The following is a 17,055-nucleotide window of genomic DNA, read 5'->3' on the forward strand; positions in this document are numbered from 1 at the left end:
TCTATAATGCACTATAGATACCTGTTTATGAACGTATTACAATGCATTATGAATCTATTTATAAATTACCATGTGATCTTACCCATTCTGGAGGCTGGCGACGTAGCGCTCGATCTGTGCCGGCACGCCCTGCAGCAGGTAGCTGCTGAAGCTCTTGCTATCCAACACTTTGCCATGACGGCCGTCCACCACAACTAGACGAATCCCATTTTCTGCCTGGTACATCTTCCTTCCACTGACCTGCCGCAACAACAGCGGAATGGTGAAAAACGAGAAGCCGATCCACACTGAGCATGAGTGCCTGTCCCTCTCGCCACCCCCCCCCCCCGGCACCTCGATGTAAGTGAAGTCCTCCTTGATGTGGAAGAAGCGGGTGTTGAAGGACTTCAGCCTGACCTCTAGGAAGTGCTCCGAGTCGTGCTGTGGGCAAATGGACAGGTCAGTGATCCCCTGTGTTCATCATTTCTCAGAAGGAACAGCCAAGCAGCCAAACATTTGAACATCTGAATTCACAACCTTATATACTTTACATTGGTTTTTAGACTCATCAAAACATGAAAGCTATTTCAATATTAGTTTAAATACTAGAACTCGTGGCCATAAGTGGAAATTGGCGGGAGAACATTTTAAAATGAATTTGAGGAAGCACTTCTTCACACCGCGTGTAATTAGAGTATGGAACAGTCTTCCTGCTAGTGTAGCGCAGGCTAAAACTCTGGGTTCCTTTAAATCAGAGCTAGATAAGATTTTAACAACTCTATTAGTTAAGTTCTCCCCAAACGAGCTTGATGGGCCGAATGGCCTCCTCTCGTTTGTAAATTTCTTATGTTCTTATGAAAGTCATGAATTTATATCGATACACATTTCTGCTGAAGCTTGTACTGTTATGCAATGTGTATCTTTAACAAATGTGTATCTTTACCAAATGCAATAATTTTGACATTATTTTTTTGTATATTTTTAACATCATTTATTCCAAGCAATCCATCCATCCACTTTCCGTAACTGCTTGTCCTATTCGAGGTTGCAGGGTACGGATGCAAGGCGGAAAATAACCCTGGATGGGACGCCAACCCAACGCAGGGCACACACACACACACACACACACACACACACATTCACACCTACAGGCAATTTGGTAATGCAATGGAGTAGATCTGGTGAAAATTCGGACTTCCAAAGCGCAGCATGTGGGCTGACTTAGCTAACTGAGAATGGAATGTAATCCTGTGTGGATCAGTGCAGGTAGCAGAGCACAGATGTATCAGGAATAAAATCACACCGTGAGATTTACGTTTATCTTTCAGGTCTTTCCCCTATTTCCCAATCATCAATAAGCCAATGTGCATTTTGGAAATTCGCATAATAGCAGAACTACAGAAACCAGACCTTCACTGGTTTCCAACACTGGGAGTTATGTGACCCTGCAGGGCCCCTCTGATTGGACAGTGAGGTTTGGTGGTGTTATCTCCCCCTACCAGCTGGCTGGCAGGAAGCTTCTTGGGCATAGGGACATCCACGATGGGCAGTTGGGCATGTCTGGGATAGGCTGCCGCCCTGCAGTCACTGGGCCTGCTGCCCTTCGGAATGATGGCCTTGATCTTGATCCTCTCACAGCCCTTCACAGAGCAGAATGCAAAATCATCCCGCTCCTTATGGGCCTGGACCTTCAGGAAAAGGAGCCTTTGGGGAGAGAGACACACAGGTGTCCAGACAGGTAAGTCAGAAACAAGCCACAGGCAACGGGAAAGCTGCAGTGAATGATCCTTCCTGAAGCCGTGCGGCCCGCCATGTGCCCAGTGCTGTGTCCCCAAGTGCTGTCCGTTACAGAAATCACTGTTTTCCTCAATTTCTTTCCCAGTCCGGTCCTCAGGGACCCAGAGATGGTCCACATGGACTGTCAGGCAAGGAGCTGGGAGGCAGCAAAAACATGGACTGTCAGGCAAGGAGCTGGGAGGGAGCAAAAACATGGACTGTCAGGCAAGGAGCTGGGAGGCAGCAAAAACATGGACTGTCAGGCAAGGAGCTGGGAGGCAGCAAAAACATGGGCTGTCTGGCAAGGAGCTGGGAGGGAGCAAAAGCATGGGCTGTCAGGCAAGGAGCTGGGAGGTAGCAAAAGCATAGACTGTCTGGCAAGGAGCTGGGAGGCAGCAAAAGCATGGACTGTCTGGCAAGGAGCTGGGAGGCAGCAAAAACATGGACTGTCTGGCAAGGAGCTGGGAGGCAGCAAAAACATGGACTGTCAGGCAAGGAGCTGGGAGGCAGCAAAAACATGGGCTGTCTGGCAAGGAGCTGGGAGGGAGCAAAAGCATGGGCTGTCAGGCAAGGAGCTGGGAGGTAGCAAAAGCATAGACTGTCTGGCAAGGAGCTGGGAGGCAGCAAAAGCATGGACTGTCTGGCAAGGAGCTGGGAGGCAGCAAAAACATGGACTGTCTGGCAAGGAGCTGGGAGGCAGCAAAAGCATGGACTGTCTGGCAAGGAGCTGGGAGGCAGCAAAAGCATGGACTGTCTGGCAAGGAGCTGGGAGGCAGCAAAAGCATGGACTGTCTGGCAAGGAGCTGGGAGGCAGCAAAAGCATGGACTGTCTGGCAAGGAGCTGGGAGGCAGCAAAAGCATGGACTGTCTGGCAAGGAGCTGGGAGGCAGCAAAAGCATGGACTGTCTGGCAAGGAGCTGGGAGGGAGAAAAAACATGGACTAACTGTGGGTCCCAGAGGATCGGGTTGGGAAACACTGTTTGAGACTAGAACACGTGAATATCACTCCACATAATTTGGTGGGTATCAGATTTTCAGTTATTCCCTAAAATACCCTGTTCTTCTGAAGTTTGGTAAAACATTAGTAGAACTTGTGATGGTGCAGACTGTGAGCTGGTGAATTTTATACGTTTGCTAAAAAAGCAGAATCCACCCATCCAGATTTTAATGACTTATCCTAGTCCCAGAGAGATCGGGAGCATTTCAGGCAGCAGGGGACACAAACATTATGAGCAGTATAGTATGATTATTACAGTATGTCTATGAATATGTCTAATATTTGAAACATGTTAGGTTGTCTATTAAACTTGTGTCCTTTTTTCCCCACAGTCTGGGGCGACACAAACATGCATTTCACTGCACATTGTGCTCAGTATAATCATATATGTGGCAAACTTTGCAGCATAAATTAGATAAACTGCACATCTGTACGACCCAGGAAGTGCATGTAAAGATCTTAGATAGGATTCTGAGTAGATGTGCTTAGCTTAACCCCAAGCCAAAACCCTGTTGGGAAGGTAACTTTGGGAATTTAGCAGGTTACAGATTACTAGTTACCCTATTAAAAATGTAATGCGTTAAGCGATTACTTTGATCATCTGTTCAAGGAAATGTAACTTATTACATTTGACTACTTTTCTAACAAGTGTTTTAAACTGGGCAGTACAGCTGAGAAGTTCCAACAGCTTTGTGGATCTGTGATGTCTGGAAATATGTTAAAGAAGGCATTTCAGCAAAGCAAAGTAACAAAGTTAATGTTGTATTCTACAAATAAGCTTTTTAACTAAAAAGAATACACTTGGCTGTAGCTCCTTTGCAATCACCAACATTCTGATAAATAACTGTAATTAATTATATTTTTTGAGTAACTGTGATGGATTACAAATACATTTATTTTGTAACTTAAGCTATGCTGTTACATGTAACTAGTTCTTCCACACCACTGCCCCGAGACACCCTAAAGCCCCTATCCGGTCAGAAGGTAACTAGTTACATTCACTGCATTCACCACTTGGGGACAGTGTGCCTACCCAGTGTCCTCCTCCCAGTAGTAGTAACCCCGTGTCTGCAGGGAATGCTCCATCTTCTCTCTCTGAAGGGTCCGGAGAAAGACTCCAGTCTTGCGGGTCTGTTTGGTGAGGCGGTTGTGAATATCTGAAATGATGATGAAGTCTGTTCCTTTGGGGTAGCAGAAGCCCAAGGTGATCCAGTCATTTCTGTTTGAGAACAATAACAGTGACCGAAGCTTAGAGGTGTACAGAATAATTCACTGCCCAACTAAATTTCTGTGCTCTCTAGAGTAACCAGAAGATGGCGCCAGAGTAAGTTAAAAAAAAGGACAAAATGTAGTTCATCCATCCATCCATCCATCCATCCATCCTTTTCTGTACCTGTTTGTCCTATGCGGGATCCAAAGCCTATCCCAGAAACTACAGGTGCAAGGCAGGGATTATGTCTGGATGGGGCACCAATTCATCACAGGTCAAACACTAACACATCATTCATATACACATTCACAGGACAGTTTAGCAACTCTGATTCACGTGTTTTTGGACTATGCCGGGAAACCAGGGAACCTGCAGGGAACCCGCAGGGAACCCCACAACGGCACGGGGAGAACATGCAAACTCCACACACACATTACACACATGACCGGGGCGGAGAGCAGGGGCGGGACGTAACAGTGCTAACCGCCACACTGCCACGCTGCTCCCATTATCACAGAGCTGAGTATAACTCTTCAGTGACATTAAAGCTGACCTGCCGCTTTAACAGACCACCTGTCTTCCCTGGCTCTGGACGCCAGACATGGACGCACCTGTTGAAGTTAATGAGCCACACGGTGACCTCAGCCGGCGCGGCCTGGTCCCAGTGCACCGTGTAACTCTTGGCCAGCGTCACCACTGGCTGAAACTGCTGGTAGTGGCTCCTCTTCCCCAGAGCTCCCTGCAGAACCAGAGGCCGCTCGGGGTATTCGTCCTTCACCATCGTCATGCTCAGGCTGGCGGGGTCGCGTGTCTGAACATAAAGCTGGGGGGAGTGCGGGGGGCGGGTTAGACAATGGGAGTGGGGAGAGAGGGGCCGAGCCGTTATTGGCTAGATGAGACTGTCTACCTCACTCTCTCAGCCCAGGCCTTGGGGACCCCGAGATAGTCCTGAGCAAAAATGTGGGCTGTCTGAGAGCGCGAGAAACGCCGCTCTACCTCACCTGGGCAAAGTGACCGCTGCAAATGGCCGCCCGCCAGTCCCGGACCTCGATGCAGTCCGGGTGACGCAGCAGCCAGTTGTCCTCCTTCACCAGGAAGGCCCCCGGGTATTCGCTGACCGAGCCGTCCACGTCGTGAAAGATGGTGGTCTTGTCACCGTCCATCTGCATCTTGTTGAACCAGGGACCCGGCTCTCCGAAGAAGACCCGTGAGGTAATCTGACGGGTTACAGTGGCGGGTGAGTGACAGGCAGCATTCAGGAGGTGTCCTGCCTGGGTACAGTCGGGGCCCCCTGACATGTCTCTGGAAGGATAAACAGGGGCGGGGCCACAGGAACACTGGCCCCAGCTGAGAGCTGACTGGCCCCAGGGTGCCCCCCCCGTCACTCACCAAGTCAAAACATATCATTGCCTAATAATGATCCTGACCCCAGTGAATGAATTATGGCCTCTCTTGTGGTCACCACCGCAATAAATCCTAGAATCGCTTCTGAGAGTGTGTGCTTTAAGTCAGCCTTTCCAGACCACCCTTTGTGGCTTTGGACTTTTTCAACATAAAATGTATCATTAACTGCCTGCCCACGCACACTGAGAGCAAGGCTGCTGATTAACTTCATAATACACTGTATTCCAATGCATTCTACTTTTATTAAAGTACTTTTATTATTAAATGACCTTTTCATATGTTTCAGCCAGTTTCAACCAGTAAAGGGTTCTGTTTTATTGGAAATGCTGAGTACATGTGCACCCCTCACGATTCGCTCTTCTCGCTGCAAGCATCCCCCATAAACCCCATGCTCCATACTGGCACGTTGTCGAACGTGATGTCGGTCACGTTGTTGTTGGGGCAGCTCTGCCAGGAGTTGTTCAGCCGGAAGCCCAAGGCGCTCGTGTGGCGCCCATCCAGGGCCACGTACTTCCGGAAGGTGCAATTCTGCACGTTTATCGGCCCGTCGTAGATCTGCATGCCTCGGATGGGGAAGTCACTACAAGCCAAATACAGTGCAGTTTGTTACTTGTTACTAATTCGGTTCCTTAACCACCACGCCCCCCTGCTGCTCTGTACAGTCTAGGCACTCACACTCCTTTGGGTACGGTCCTGTCACTCAGGTCTGGTCCACCAGGACCCCAGATGCGAGTGTCTAGGTCAGGCATGCCCCTGTTCTCGCTCTCCCCCACAAACAGGGAGTTCTTCACCTCCTGTCTCGACCCGTCGTCATCGGGGAAAGTCCCTCCACTGTGGACAAGGAAAGCAAATGATCACATATGCCGGCGGTCAACCTCGGGGTGCTGTAGGCCACCGCGGACCCTCTTACCTTGCGAGTGTTAGGCCAATTCCATTGTCAGCAAACCTTGAAAAACAGAAAGCCCATGTCATTATAGACAATGCGTAAGTTTACAATGGTGGCCTTAACCAAAGTCCCACGATGCTCGACTCACTGGCAGTCGTCCAGCCAAACATCCCCGCCCCGCAGCCAAGCGCCGTGGTCCTGATTCTTGTAGGCCACAAAATGGTGGATCTGGGCCGGGACCCTGGGCTTGAAGGGATCAGCGTCCAAGTGAGGGCTGTACCTGTTCATCAGGGGGACATCCAAACCAGTTTTGTGGGTAGCGTCTCAAGAGTTTGGTCTTTTACGAAGAGAAGATGAAGACAAGGAAGGCGACGCAACGCTCACCTGGCCCCTATGAGGGAAAGGAACGGCCGTTTGTCTTTGACACTGGCCTCGGTGGTTTTCACCCCATTGTCGAGGATCATTCCAGCCTGGAGAAGGACGACAGATGAGCCGAAGGGAATCAAAATGTCATACCAAGAGCAACAGAAGAGTCGTCACGTGAGGGGCGAGACGGGCAGATCACAGAGCAAGCACAGGGTTTACGTCAAGTGCGGCTAAATTCAAGAAGATCACTGCTTTGAGGGCCCAGCCAACAAAATGGGGTTTAAGGTTTAGCTGAAAACACCCTGTCGGCCCATTCATAATGTCATCCCCTGATGGAAAGCCATGTCAATTCCGAAGTTTTTGTAATGGTTAGGCTCATGTACTTCTGCTCGGTGACACTCTTAGATCAATGCTTCACTGCAAAACAGAACCCGAAGGGCGTGTAACCCAACATACATATCTATTTAGTACAATTTTAATATTGACTTTTAAGTTGTTAGCAGTTAAATGTCTCCCCAGGCAACAGCAGGATATATTAAAATCCAAAGCAAGCATCACCTCCACTTAAAGTCACCTCCTCCTTGTGTCAGAAACTAAAAAATGATCATACATCTCGCTTGGATGGAGAGAAACAGCCAAAAGCGTGTGAATGAAGTGGAGCGGCACTTACCCTATAGTTCGAGTGGGCCCGATTATTGACAAAGAGGCCCAGGGGGGTGTGCTCCGTGTGCCCAGGTGAGTACATGCCCTCTGAGGGGCCGGTGGGGATATGGTGGAAGATGAACCAGAACCCTGTCTCCTGCAGGAACACAAAGACCATGGCATAAAGATCACTGCACACATCCTACATCAGAGTAATGATAGCTGTATATAAATAAGACCATGGCATAATCACTGCACACAACCTACATCAGAGTAATGATGGCTGCATATAAATAAGACCATGGCATAATCACTGCACACAACCTACATCAGGGTTATGATGGCTGCATATAAATAAGACCATGGCATAATCACTGCACACAACCTACATCAGAGTAATGATGGCTGCATAAAAATAAGAGCATGGCATAAAGATCACTGCACACAACCTACATCAGAGTAATGATGGCTGCATAAAAATAAGAGCATGGCATAAAGATCACTGCACACAACCTACATCAGAGTAATGATGGCTGCATAAAAATAAGAGCATGGCATAAAGATCACTGCACACAACCTACATCAGAGTAATGATGGCTGCATAAAAATAAGAGCATGGCATAAAGATCACTGCACACAACCTACATCAGAGTAATGATGGCTGCATAAAAATAAGAGCATGGCATAAAGATCACTGCACACAACCTACATCAGGGTTATGGTGGCTGCATAAAAATAAGAGCATGGCATAAAGATCACTGCACACAACCTACATCAGAGTAATGATGGCTGCATAAAAATAACAGCATGGCATAAAGATCACTGCACACAACCTACATCAGGGTTATGATGGCTGCATAAAAATAAGAGCATGGCATAAAGATCACTGCACACAACCTACATCAGGGTTATGATGGCTGCATATAAATAAGACCATGGCATGAGTTCAGGATGTACTAGGTTGTGAGCTCCTTGGCGTTATCTGGGCGTAAGGCTGTGTGAACTACAGAGCATCTCAGAGGGCTGAGCAGCCACCTTATTCTGTCATTTTTGTTTTTCACTGTGTTTGTTTTCAGACTGATTGAACAGACATCAGCAATCGACCATTCAGGCCCTCCTGTCGGACTGGGCCTCCGCTTAGCCGCATCAGGCTGCACCCACCTCAGAGCCTGCAGCAGCACAGTTGATGAGGTTGTTGTTGGGGTTGGCCATCCAGAACGTGGAAGTGGCACTGAGGAAAGACACAGGGCTTCTGATTAGACCACACCCTCCTAAATCTGCACCCACACGTTCTACATCTCCTTCCCACATCTTCGCCAACCCTGGACTCATCAGAAAGCACCAGACAGAAATGATTTACCGCCAGCTTAAAATCAGCCGAGAAGCATGAGAAAGAAAATGTAATTACAATCACTGGTGCTCCAGCTAGCAAGGCATTGTGGGAAACAGGAACTTCACTGACCCAGGGAACCAAACTTATCATGTGACGATGTGGCCATGTGACGTTTCACCCCCCTGCTAATTACTGGCTAAGCCTCCAATTCAGCAAGAACTGCTTTATGGTCATGGTTCTCAGCGTCATCTTTGTAACCGATAAATTAAAAAGCTGGTGGAACCAAATGGGAACTGAAAGAACCTAATCAATTACAGCTGGAAAATACTGCAGGCAAGCTCTTTCCTAGCTGCACTTGGCTAAACAACCTATATTATTTATAGTATTTATACTACTTTAGGATTTTCAGTATTATTGTAGTATAACATTAACAGTATGCAGCAATTCCACCTTCTTGCATGCACTATCACTGCCCCCTCTGGCAAACACTGGTACTACACCACCAAATACTGACTGGCTGGTGAATAGCGTTCTTTCCACCTTACCTTTCATCATTATTACGATCCTTAATTATTGTTACTGTTGCCAGTATTGTCAGCCTTATCATTCTCTACTCTTCTTCCTATTATTCTTTTGCATGGCAAGTGTGTGCAAGCTACTAGATCAATAGAATAAGTAATTAAGTATCATCCATCCATCCTACTCTAATGACATCACTCTTCATGTGTTGCTATACATGCCCCGTCTTGGCACTGGGTGACTCATCTCCATCCCATTTCTCCCACCCAGTCCACGATGTCACCGTAACAGCAGTGGTGACCTGGGCTGCGTTGGAGTCGGGGGGGGGGGTTCCAATCTGAGTGCACTCAGCTCTGCAGATTGCGACCAGACTCTCAGGCTGTACACAGCATATCCATAAACTGCAGTGCACGGTTATTCACTATTCTGTTCCAATAGGTCATCAGTATTCTCTATGGCTTGATGCCTCTAGTGCAGGTACATTGCAAAGCAGTATTAATATAAGTATACTGTACACCAGAGAGTAACAGTCCAGACCAAGATTTTGTTTCAACCAATCAGTTGATCATAAAGAGTCAGAGTACTGAACTGGTTGGATGAAATAAAATCTTGTTAAAATCTGTAGCTCGAGAAGATTTTGGTTTCCCAATAAATTACATCAGCATTGGGAATAGAGTAGTTGGTAAGACCAAGACTGTATGTCGGCTCTGTTATACTGAACTCCATGCTATTATGTGGATATGTTGCTGACAACGCATGCAGCTTGCTAACTCGTTTGAGAAAACAGCATCCAAACGTGTGCACAACCAGAGCAACACAGAAACAGCCTCTGCAAGTTACCCCCCCCGTGGTACTGAAGGCGCTTCCACCAAGAAATTCCGATCGGGCTAAAAGAAAAAATAATACACTACAGTCTATCACACTCGGAAGTAGAGAACATGGGATTTAACTCATCATGATTGCTGTGGTGCAGTGACATATTTACATTTGAACTAATTTCACATTTTAATTCAATTAATTGCATTTATTTTATAGTGTGCAAATAAAAATCTTTAAGTTTTGTTATTCAGTGATGTTGACAGACACATTGCCTTTTTTTTGGTTTACAGCTGGTCCAAATTGTATCTGCAGTTTTAATAATAAACAATTTCAGAACTACTTCTGTTTTCCTTTCTGTACCGAAATCGCAACCGAACCCAAAACCGACGAGAGTGCCGGACTGTGAATTCTCTATACCCCTCCCATGTACAGCCTCCAGTGAGGGGCGTGAGACTTGGGATGGACTGTCGTCAGTGTAGCACATGACTGTCACTCACACACCATCCCGGACGAGGCGATTTGGAGATGTATGTTTTTGGGAGGATAAGACAACCACGCAAACTAACGAGCGTTTGCTTACCAAAACCAACCAGGATAAAATATGCTCATAACATAATTTCATACTTTAAACTTTATTTAAACTTAAAATGTAATAACAGGAACATTAACAAAAAAGAAAAAAAAAAACCACAAGCAAAGAAGGATAAAAAAAATCATTATAGTATTCAGAAAAACAGAAAAGGGTCATTAGTGAAATAATGTATGGTGTGGGAGCCAAGTGTTCGGCGTTATTATGAAGTGCACACCCCCGGGGGCCAGTGAATGAAATGAGAAACGCGCAGGGTCCTATCGCTGTTTCCCGTAGCACAGGAATTCATTTTTTAATCTGTGACAGCCCCCGCTTCCCTGTCCTCCCCCCTCCTCAAAGACTCAGAGGCACTCGGTTTAACGGTGAAGCTGAAATCTATGGTTTAATGGCAATCAGTCTGAAACAGACTGATGATAATTGCATTTAATCCCCATAAACGATGATTGATTCGGAGCCCAATTGTTGAAATTCCGTGAAGTTTATCAGGGAGACCATTCTTTATGTTCAAAACATGCCCTAACAGATTAGGGAAAATGGATTTTTATGGCTGGTGACTATGAGATGGATGTGCCAACACTCCATGTTATACAAACGGACAATTCTGAAGGGCGACGCGTAACCCAGAGGGTTTGGACTCTGCCTGTCTTCGGAAGGTTACTGATTCGAATCCCGGGGCCGGCACACTGATGCTGCGGTTGGGCCCCTGAGCGAGGCCCTTAACCCACCGTCCCCAGCGCACCTGCATGCTGGCTGCCCCTGTGCCGTTACCTCCAAGCCTTCTCTCACCGGCCCGTGTCTCTGCGTGTCTCATGGAAAGCAAGACGGGACAGGCGAAAAGAGAGGATTTCCCCACAGCGATGAATAATGTACCACTGTTCTATTAATTCATAGAATTGTTGTAGGCTGACGATATGCCTAACCGGTGCTGGATTATGGGATGGACAGCACTGTGCTGATGGGATAGCATTGGGGGGTGTCCCACCTGCAGTCCTGGCGCGGGTTGGGCACGTAGCCCGGGAAGGTGCCCTCGGTGATGTCCCGGCACATGCGGCTGTCACGGTCAGACGGCAGCAGGGTTCCCGCCTTCACCAACAGCCCCAGGCAGTGGCTGAAGGTGTTCCTCTCCTCAGGACCATCCTCCGTGAAGAAGCAATGGCCCAGGGCGTCATAGCCCACCACGTCCTGCACCTGCCAGCAACCGGGGGTGCGAGGGCCGCTCAGAACACAGCCACGCCGCTCCCCGGGGTCTCACACACACAGCGGCGGACGGGGAGGGTTTCTCTTAGCACTAACGGCCATGCTAAGAGCCTCAGGCTATTGAACATGACAATGAGCACAATGAGAAAAAGGCGCGGGGTGGGGGGGGGGGGGGGCAGGAGCCTGCTTGTTAGTCACATCCATGCCAAAGCCCATCAGCGTGTCGCCGAGCGACTGCACACCGCCCCCGGGATCCCCCCACGGCCGCCCAGCGGGCCCACTGCTACAATCTCCGAGACAAATAAGGATGCTAAAGTTCAGCCGCTTGCCTGTGAGACTCGTTAAAGAGGAATTAAAAAGGTTCGGTAGCATCGGCGCTATCTCCGGGACACTGAAAAATGAATGAGCGGATTTTAAAGAAGCCCGCAGATGTCTGCGCGGCTGTGGATAATTCCTTTATTTATCTGCTTTGCGAAAGTTTGTATCCTAAGCGACTTGCAGAGCCCAGAGTTTCACAGATACTGAGTCACGCGTGACGGTGTTAATCACGGCCGCGCGGCAGCCTGCTGTCCGCGGAGCAGATACATTCCATCAGCTTTTCATGCTGAAAGATGGGCGTGGGATGAAGCCTGACAACTGTAGGCTGAATGCGATACGTCTGGTCCGGTCCACTCACCAGCAAGCCGTTGGAGCCGTGGATGGTGACACAGCGAGAAAACGTGTGGTGGATGGACAGGTCACGCACGTAGGTGGGTGGGTCGTAGCCCCCGAGCTCGTCCACATCTCCATTCATGTGGAAGTGCACTGGGTAGTGGCCCATGGACTGCTGGCCCATGTGCTGAAGCTCCACCCCCTGCATGTGCATGGCTTTGAATCCACGCTCCACCTAGTGGAAGGGCAGGGAATTACCAACCTCATAGGTACTTAAGTCCCTAGATGTGTGTGTGTATTTGAGTACTTGTGCGAGTGCATGTGTGCAAGAGACAGTGTGAAATTTACGGTTTGGGTATTTCTGCACACATCAATCATGCCCGTGAATTCAGATTAAAATGCATAACGATGTGATACTCTCTTGCGGAAACTGCATTAACTTTAGCCGACGGCTCACCAAACCCAGTCGTGCTCACATGGAGACCTTTCTCCGGGGTATATTCCTTAATGAGCAGCAGCACATAAAAGCAGGGCCGCCATTTGTACTTGCCTTGGCATGTGAATTTTAAAAAGTTGAAAACGGAGTTTTAGCGCTCATGCTCTCCGGCGCCCAGCTGCTTAAAATATTTCCCGTTTATCTCAAATAACTGAATCGGTATAAAGTTCGCAGCACAAACGCCCAACAACAAAAATGTGATCTGAAACCATCCTGCTATGCTCAATTACCAAGTGACGGTGCACTAACTGTGGACAAACCTAGACAATTAATAGCTGTGACATCCTCCTCAGGAAATCGGGGACTGTCAAGGGGCTGCTTGACCGGACTTGTGTTCCCGAGTACCCGTTTCACGTCATCTTCCATCGCCAAAGACTAGCCCCAATACTCAAGAACAGAAGTGCAGAGGATCATAAAAATCCCCGTATGTCATTCTTGCCTGGGCCCAAATATCAAAGATTTGTATCCTCACCAAACGAATCCTATCCCATGATTCACTGCACCCCAAGTTCATTCTTGGGAGGCCAAGTTAGCAAGACTAGGTCTAGCCAAGAGCAGAAGTACAATCTCTGCGTTCTTGGTGTTGAGTAACACCCTGACAGTGTGTTCATTACAGATGCTGTTATCGTTCCGCCAGGGTTCCTCTCCATAACAGTTACTGGCCACATTAACATTAATTGGGTAGAAGTCTGACTTGGCGTTGCAGGGCGATACGAGGATCACTGGCAGCGACGCTCACCTTTATGTGCCCCCCAAAAGTGTCGAACTGGAAGAACTTGCAGGCCTCGCTGCCGTAGCAGCTGGCCTCCATCTCCCCCCTGATGAGGATGTTGCGACTCAGCAGGCCCACCTCCGCCCTCATGTCCACTCCGTCCACCACCTCCCCCATGTGGATGAAGGCCGGCTTGCCTGAAAGTACCAGGAAATTTACCGTGAGCATTTCCCATCCGTGGCCGGGATCAGTTTGTGCTTGGGGGGTTGCCCCCGTGTCCTCCAGACCAAGAGATACTCCAGGAGGACTGACCTGGAGACTCATGGGTAATGGGGGGGGGGGTGGCTAAGTGCCTCCATTGAGCAAGCAGGTGCCTGGAAGATAACGAGATGTAACACCAGTTCATACTGGTTCTCCAGCAGGGGCCTCCTAGGGTATTATTAACAGATGAATGGAGCCCTACTCCTGCCTGGACCATGGGTCCTGGACGTCAACCTGCTGTGGGAGGAATGGGATTGGGAAGTCGGCACCTCAGATACTCCAGCAGGCAGGTCTGCCACATGCTCCGGGGCTCTGCTCTCAGCTACACTAAAACCAGTTTGAAGATGTGAGTGATTAAAACCAAAGCTGCTCCTTACTCCAAGTCGGGTACCTAAAGCAGTTTTTCCCAATCCGATCCTCAAGGACCCGCAGACAGTCCACATTTTTGCTCTCTCCCAGATCTCAGGTTGGGAATCTCTGGTCTCAAGAAAGGGCACAGTGGGCAGCAGAGATCACGCCATGTGGGGCCAATCAAACACCCGAGCTCCCCGACCAGACAGAGGCACTGGAGAGTAGACACTCAAAGTCCCACTGCCGTATGGCGCCGCGGGCCCTAGGTAAGCTGATGTGCACCTTTTTCAACATCATCGACTTACAGTCAAGGACAATCGCTTTGTGGGCGAGGGGGGTCAATCTGTCCGGAGGGGCTGAGTATCTCACGCAATGACACCGTATAAATAGCCTTAGCAAATAACGGCACCGCGTAAAAACATGACCTGGACGAGCCTGGCCTAAGCGCTTGTTTAGCATTAAACATGAAGGGGTTCAGCCCTATTTCAGCACAGCCTGCTGTGTGAGTCAAACAGGACCTGCAGCCTCCTACTCTGCCAAAGGCCCAGTGGGAGGACTGGGCATCGGAGAAGCTGAGGATTCTGGGAGGTGGGTGGGAGGTGGAGGCTGTGCAAACTGCTACATCTACTTGCGCTGCTCCTTTTGCCTTACAGAGCAACTGGGCAGTTACTGGTTCAAACTAGCAGAGATGTGGGGCTCTTCATGATTATACGGAGGAAGGCGACTTTCAGGGCAGAACAAAGAAACGCTGAGCCAGAAAATGGCACTTCAGAACAAAAAAGCAAAACCCACTATTGTTGTCTAAAGAACACTTAAAGAAGAAAAACCAATCTGTCTAAATTAATTCTGGAGAAAGCGAGAGACCGTTGTATGAATATTCAAATTATGGTGTTCGCTTTCCACGGTTTTGTCAGAAGTGGCAAACGTCTTTCTTTTCACTTGGCAGGGAGTTCCAGCGCTGAATAAATCACCGTCTGGCTGACAGTGCAGTGCACTGTACTCGGCAACTCACTGGCATCACTGTCTTAAGTGCAGAGCAGAAATAAAGCGCAGTGTGCACTGCATCCATTGCAGGTAAACAAAGGATCCTGCCTGACAGCCAAAAGGGACAGTAAAGATAGTTCAAATTCCAAACAGCACTGTCAATGACAAATACTTTTAAATTAGGCTTATTAATTGAAGCCTATTTTCCCTTTAGACATCTGAGGAATTTGAATCTTTGAAAAAAATATATTATATTGCCTTTATTTAAGGACAAGTTTAATCCTACAAAATACACATTCCTTTTATTCCTCATGAAGTCAGAACATTTTTTTATTTCCTTGACAGGTAAGGGTACGGGGGATCCTAGTTTAACCTTGTGTCGCTTGCCGACAAGAGCTGCTTTGCTTTTTAATAGCGATTGATGTATGTTGGGTTTGCTCAGAAGCTGACAGGCACTCCACCTCCAGGTTGGGCACATGAGTAAGGGCCTGTGGGTTATGCTTATCCATCTGGACTCGCATGAAGAAGACAAAAAAAAAGGAACTTAAAATCCCAAACAAGTTAGGTAATATTGGGATGAAATGGGTTTTCATACTGTACTGTGCAGAGACGATTTAGCTCCACTCTTGGCCTACTTGGAAGGCCAGCTGAATTGAGGCTTGTCAGAAGCCCCTTCCAGGGCTGACGACACCCTCAACGACGGTGGATGGCGAGACGCGTGGCTGCGAAATGAGTCAGCCTCTTTTGTGACTGTCATGGTGCATTATGACAGAGCCACGTGCTCCTGAAAACGAGTCCGTCTGTAGCTACCGCGCCGCTGCCTTCATGGCGGCTCGAGACCACGTCATCAAACCCCTCTGGATCCCTACCCACTCACGTACCAGCGGGTACTGAAAAAAAACACTGCAATGGTGCAGTGGGATAAAGAACTGCAGGTTCAACTTGGGAAGACAAGGGTGTAGGTTATGAAAACAAAGCTGGCAATTGGCTGGTGTGTTTGAGCAGAGAAATCTGCAGAGTGAGTTGCGCACTGGCCTCCGGGACCGGAATTGGAGGAGCGCTGCATGATACTATAACCGTAATTTAAAATCCCAATTACAAATTGGAATTTCTACGGATGAAAATCCAGAAACCTTCCAAATGAAAACATGCGTAAGCGACAAACATCCCGGGAAGATGAACTTGCTCCCAGCCAGAGAGCTGGACCGACCGTGCACTTTGACCTGGTTGTTGGCACATGACAGGCAGGGCAGGATGAGGAACTCTTCAGCCTGGTGCATGGAGTAGTCTGTGCTGGCCACCACCACCGTGTCTCCCGGCTTCCAGCTGCTGCTGTCATCAACCAGGTCCAGTATGCTGGTGTTGGAGTGGCTTTCAATGGTGACAGATGCATGTGGCCTCACTGCGAACCGGGGACAGTGTCTTTCAGTCCATGCAGACACACACCTGCAGCGTCTCAAACACACCTCTTCCTAATGTCACCCAGCATTTTAATCTTAGTGTTGTCCAGTTAAAAATATCGTGCATCTTCTGTGTGGTCCTGACGACCCTCTGAATTAGCATGACCTGCTGAACAATATGGTCCACAAAGGAACTATTCTATGCATGTGTCAGGTGTAACCTTGTAAGGGGAAAACCATGCATTTTTTTACTTGTCCTGGGCTTATAAATCATTGGTCTCCCGATCCTGATCTCAGTACATTCCGAAACCTGAAAGATCAATGGGTTTAACTCTTCAGTGATATCAGGTCAAGCCGCCCATAAGTCTGATATCCCCATATGACTTCTCAGAAAAATAAGTGTTGCATAGAAGCAGACGTTGTCTGTTGGATGGACTACCCACCTCTGGGCCCAGAATTGTTTGTGTGTGTGTGTGTGTGTGT

The 17,055-nt window shown here is 48.3% G+C and overlaps 2 protein-coding genes across 3 annotated transcripts in view; one reads left to right on the top strand and one right to left on the bottom strand.

The window, feature by feature from the left end:
• The window catches only part of LOC125706103 (cell migration-inducing and hyaluronan-binding protein-like), a 45,858-nt gene that overhangs the window by 2,042 nt on the left and 26,761 nt on the right, over positions 1 to 17,055 (bottom strand). For both annotated transcript variants that reach the window (XM_048972640.1, XM_048972639.1), the window contains 17 exons: positions 16,383 to 16,574; positions 13,604 to 13,773; positions 12,394 to 12,603; positions 11,503 to 11,708; positions 8,422 to 8,491; positions 7,289 to 7,417; positions 6,637 to 6,722; positions 6,401 to 6,532; positions 6,277 to 6,312; positions 6,042 to 6,197; positions 5,766 to 5,946; positions 4,964 to 5,179; positions 4,574 to 4,785; positions 3,786 to 3,971; positions 1,479 to 1,683; positions 334 to 420; positions 83 to 240 (listed from right to left, as the gene is read on the bottom strand). In XM_048972640.1, coding sequence (XP_048828597.1) covers positions 83 to 240; positions 334 to 420; positions 1,479 to 1,683; positions 3,786 to 3,971; positions 4,574 to 4,785; positions 4,964 to 5,179; positions 5,766 to 5,946; positions 6,042 to 6,197; positions 6,277 to 6,312; positions 6,401 to 6,532; positions 6,637 to 6,722; positions 7,289 to 7,417; positions 8,422 to 8,491; positions 11,503 to 11,708; positions 12,394 to 12,603; positions 13,604 to 13,773; positions 16,383 to 16,574 — 2,632 coding nt within the window. The remainder of the gene's footprint in view (positions 1 to 82; positions 241 to 333; positions 421 to 1,478; positions 1,684 to 3,785; positions 3,972 to 4,573; positions 4,786 to 4,963; positions 5,180 to 5,765; positions 5,947 to 6,041; positions 6,198 to 6,276; positions 6,313 to 6,400; positions 6,533 to 6,636; positions 6,723 to 7,288; positions 7,418 to 8,421; positions 8,492 to 11,502; positions 11,709 to 12,393; positions 12,604 to 13,603; positions 13,774 to 16,382; positions 16,575 to 17,055) is intronic.
• On the top strand, positions 1,678 to 3,457 carry LOC125706105 (uncharacterized). The gene is made up of 3 exons (XM_048972642.1): positions 1,678 to 2,109; positions 2,148 to 2,337; positions 2,376 to 3,457. The coding sequence occupies exons 1-3, from the start codon at positions 1,761 to 1,763 to the stop codon at positions 2,737 to 2,739; spliced, it is 903 nt and encodes a 300-aa protein (XP_048828599.1). The 5' UTR covers positions 1,678 to 1,760; the 3' UTR covers positions 2,740 to 3,457.

Source organism: Brienomyrus brachyistius, chromosome 13, assembly GCF_023856365.1.
Source record: "Brienomyrus brachyistius isolate T26 chromosome 13, BBRACH_0.4, whole genome shotgun sequence".
Taxonomy (NCBI): domain Eukaryota; kingdom Metazoa; phylum Chordata; class Actinopteri; order Osteoglossiformes; family Mormyridae; genus Brienomyrus; species Brienomyrus brachyistius.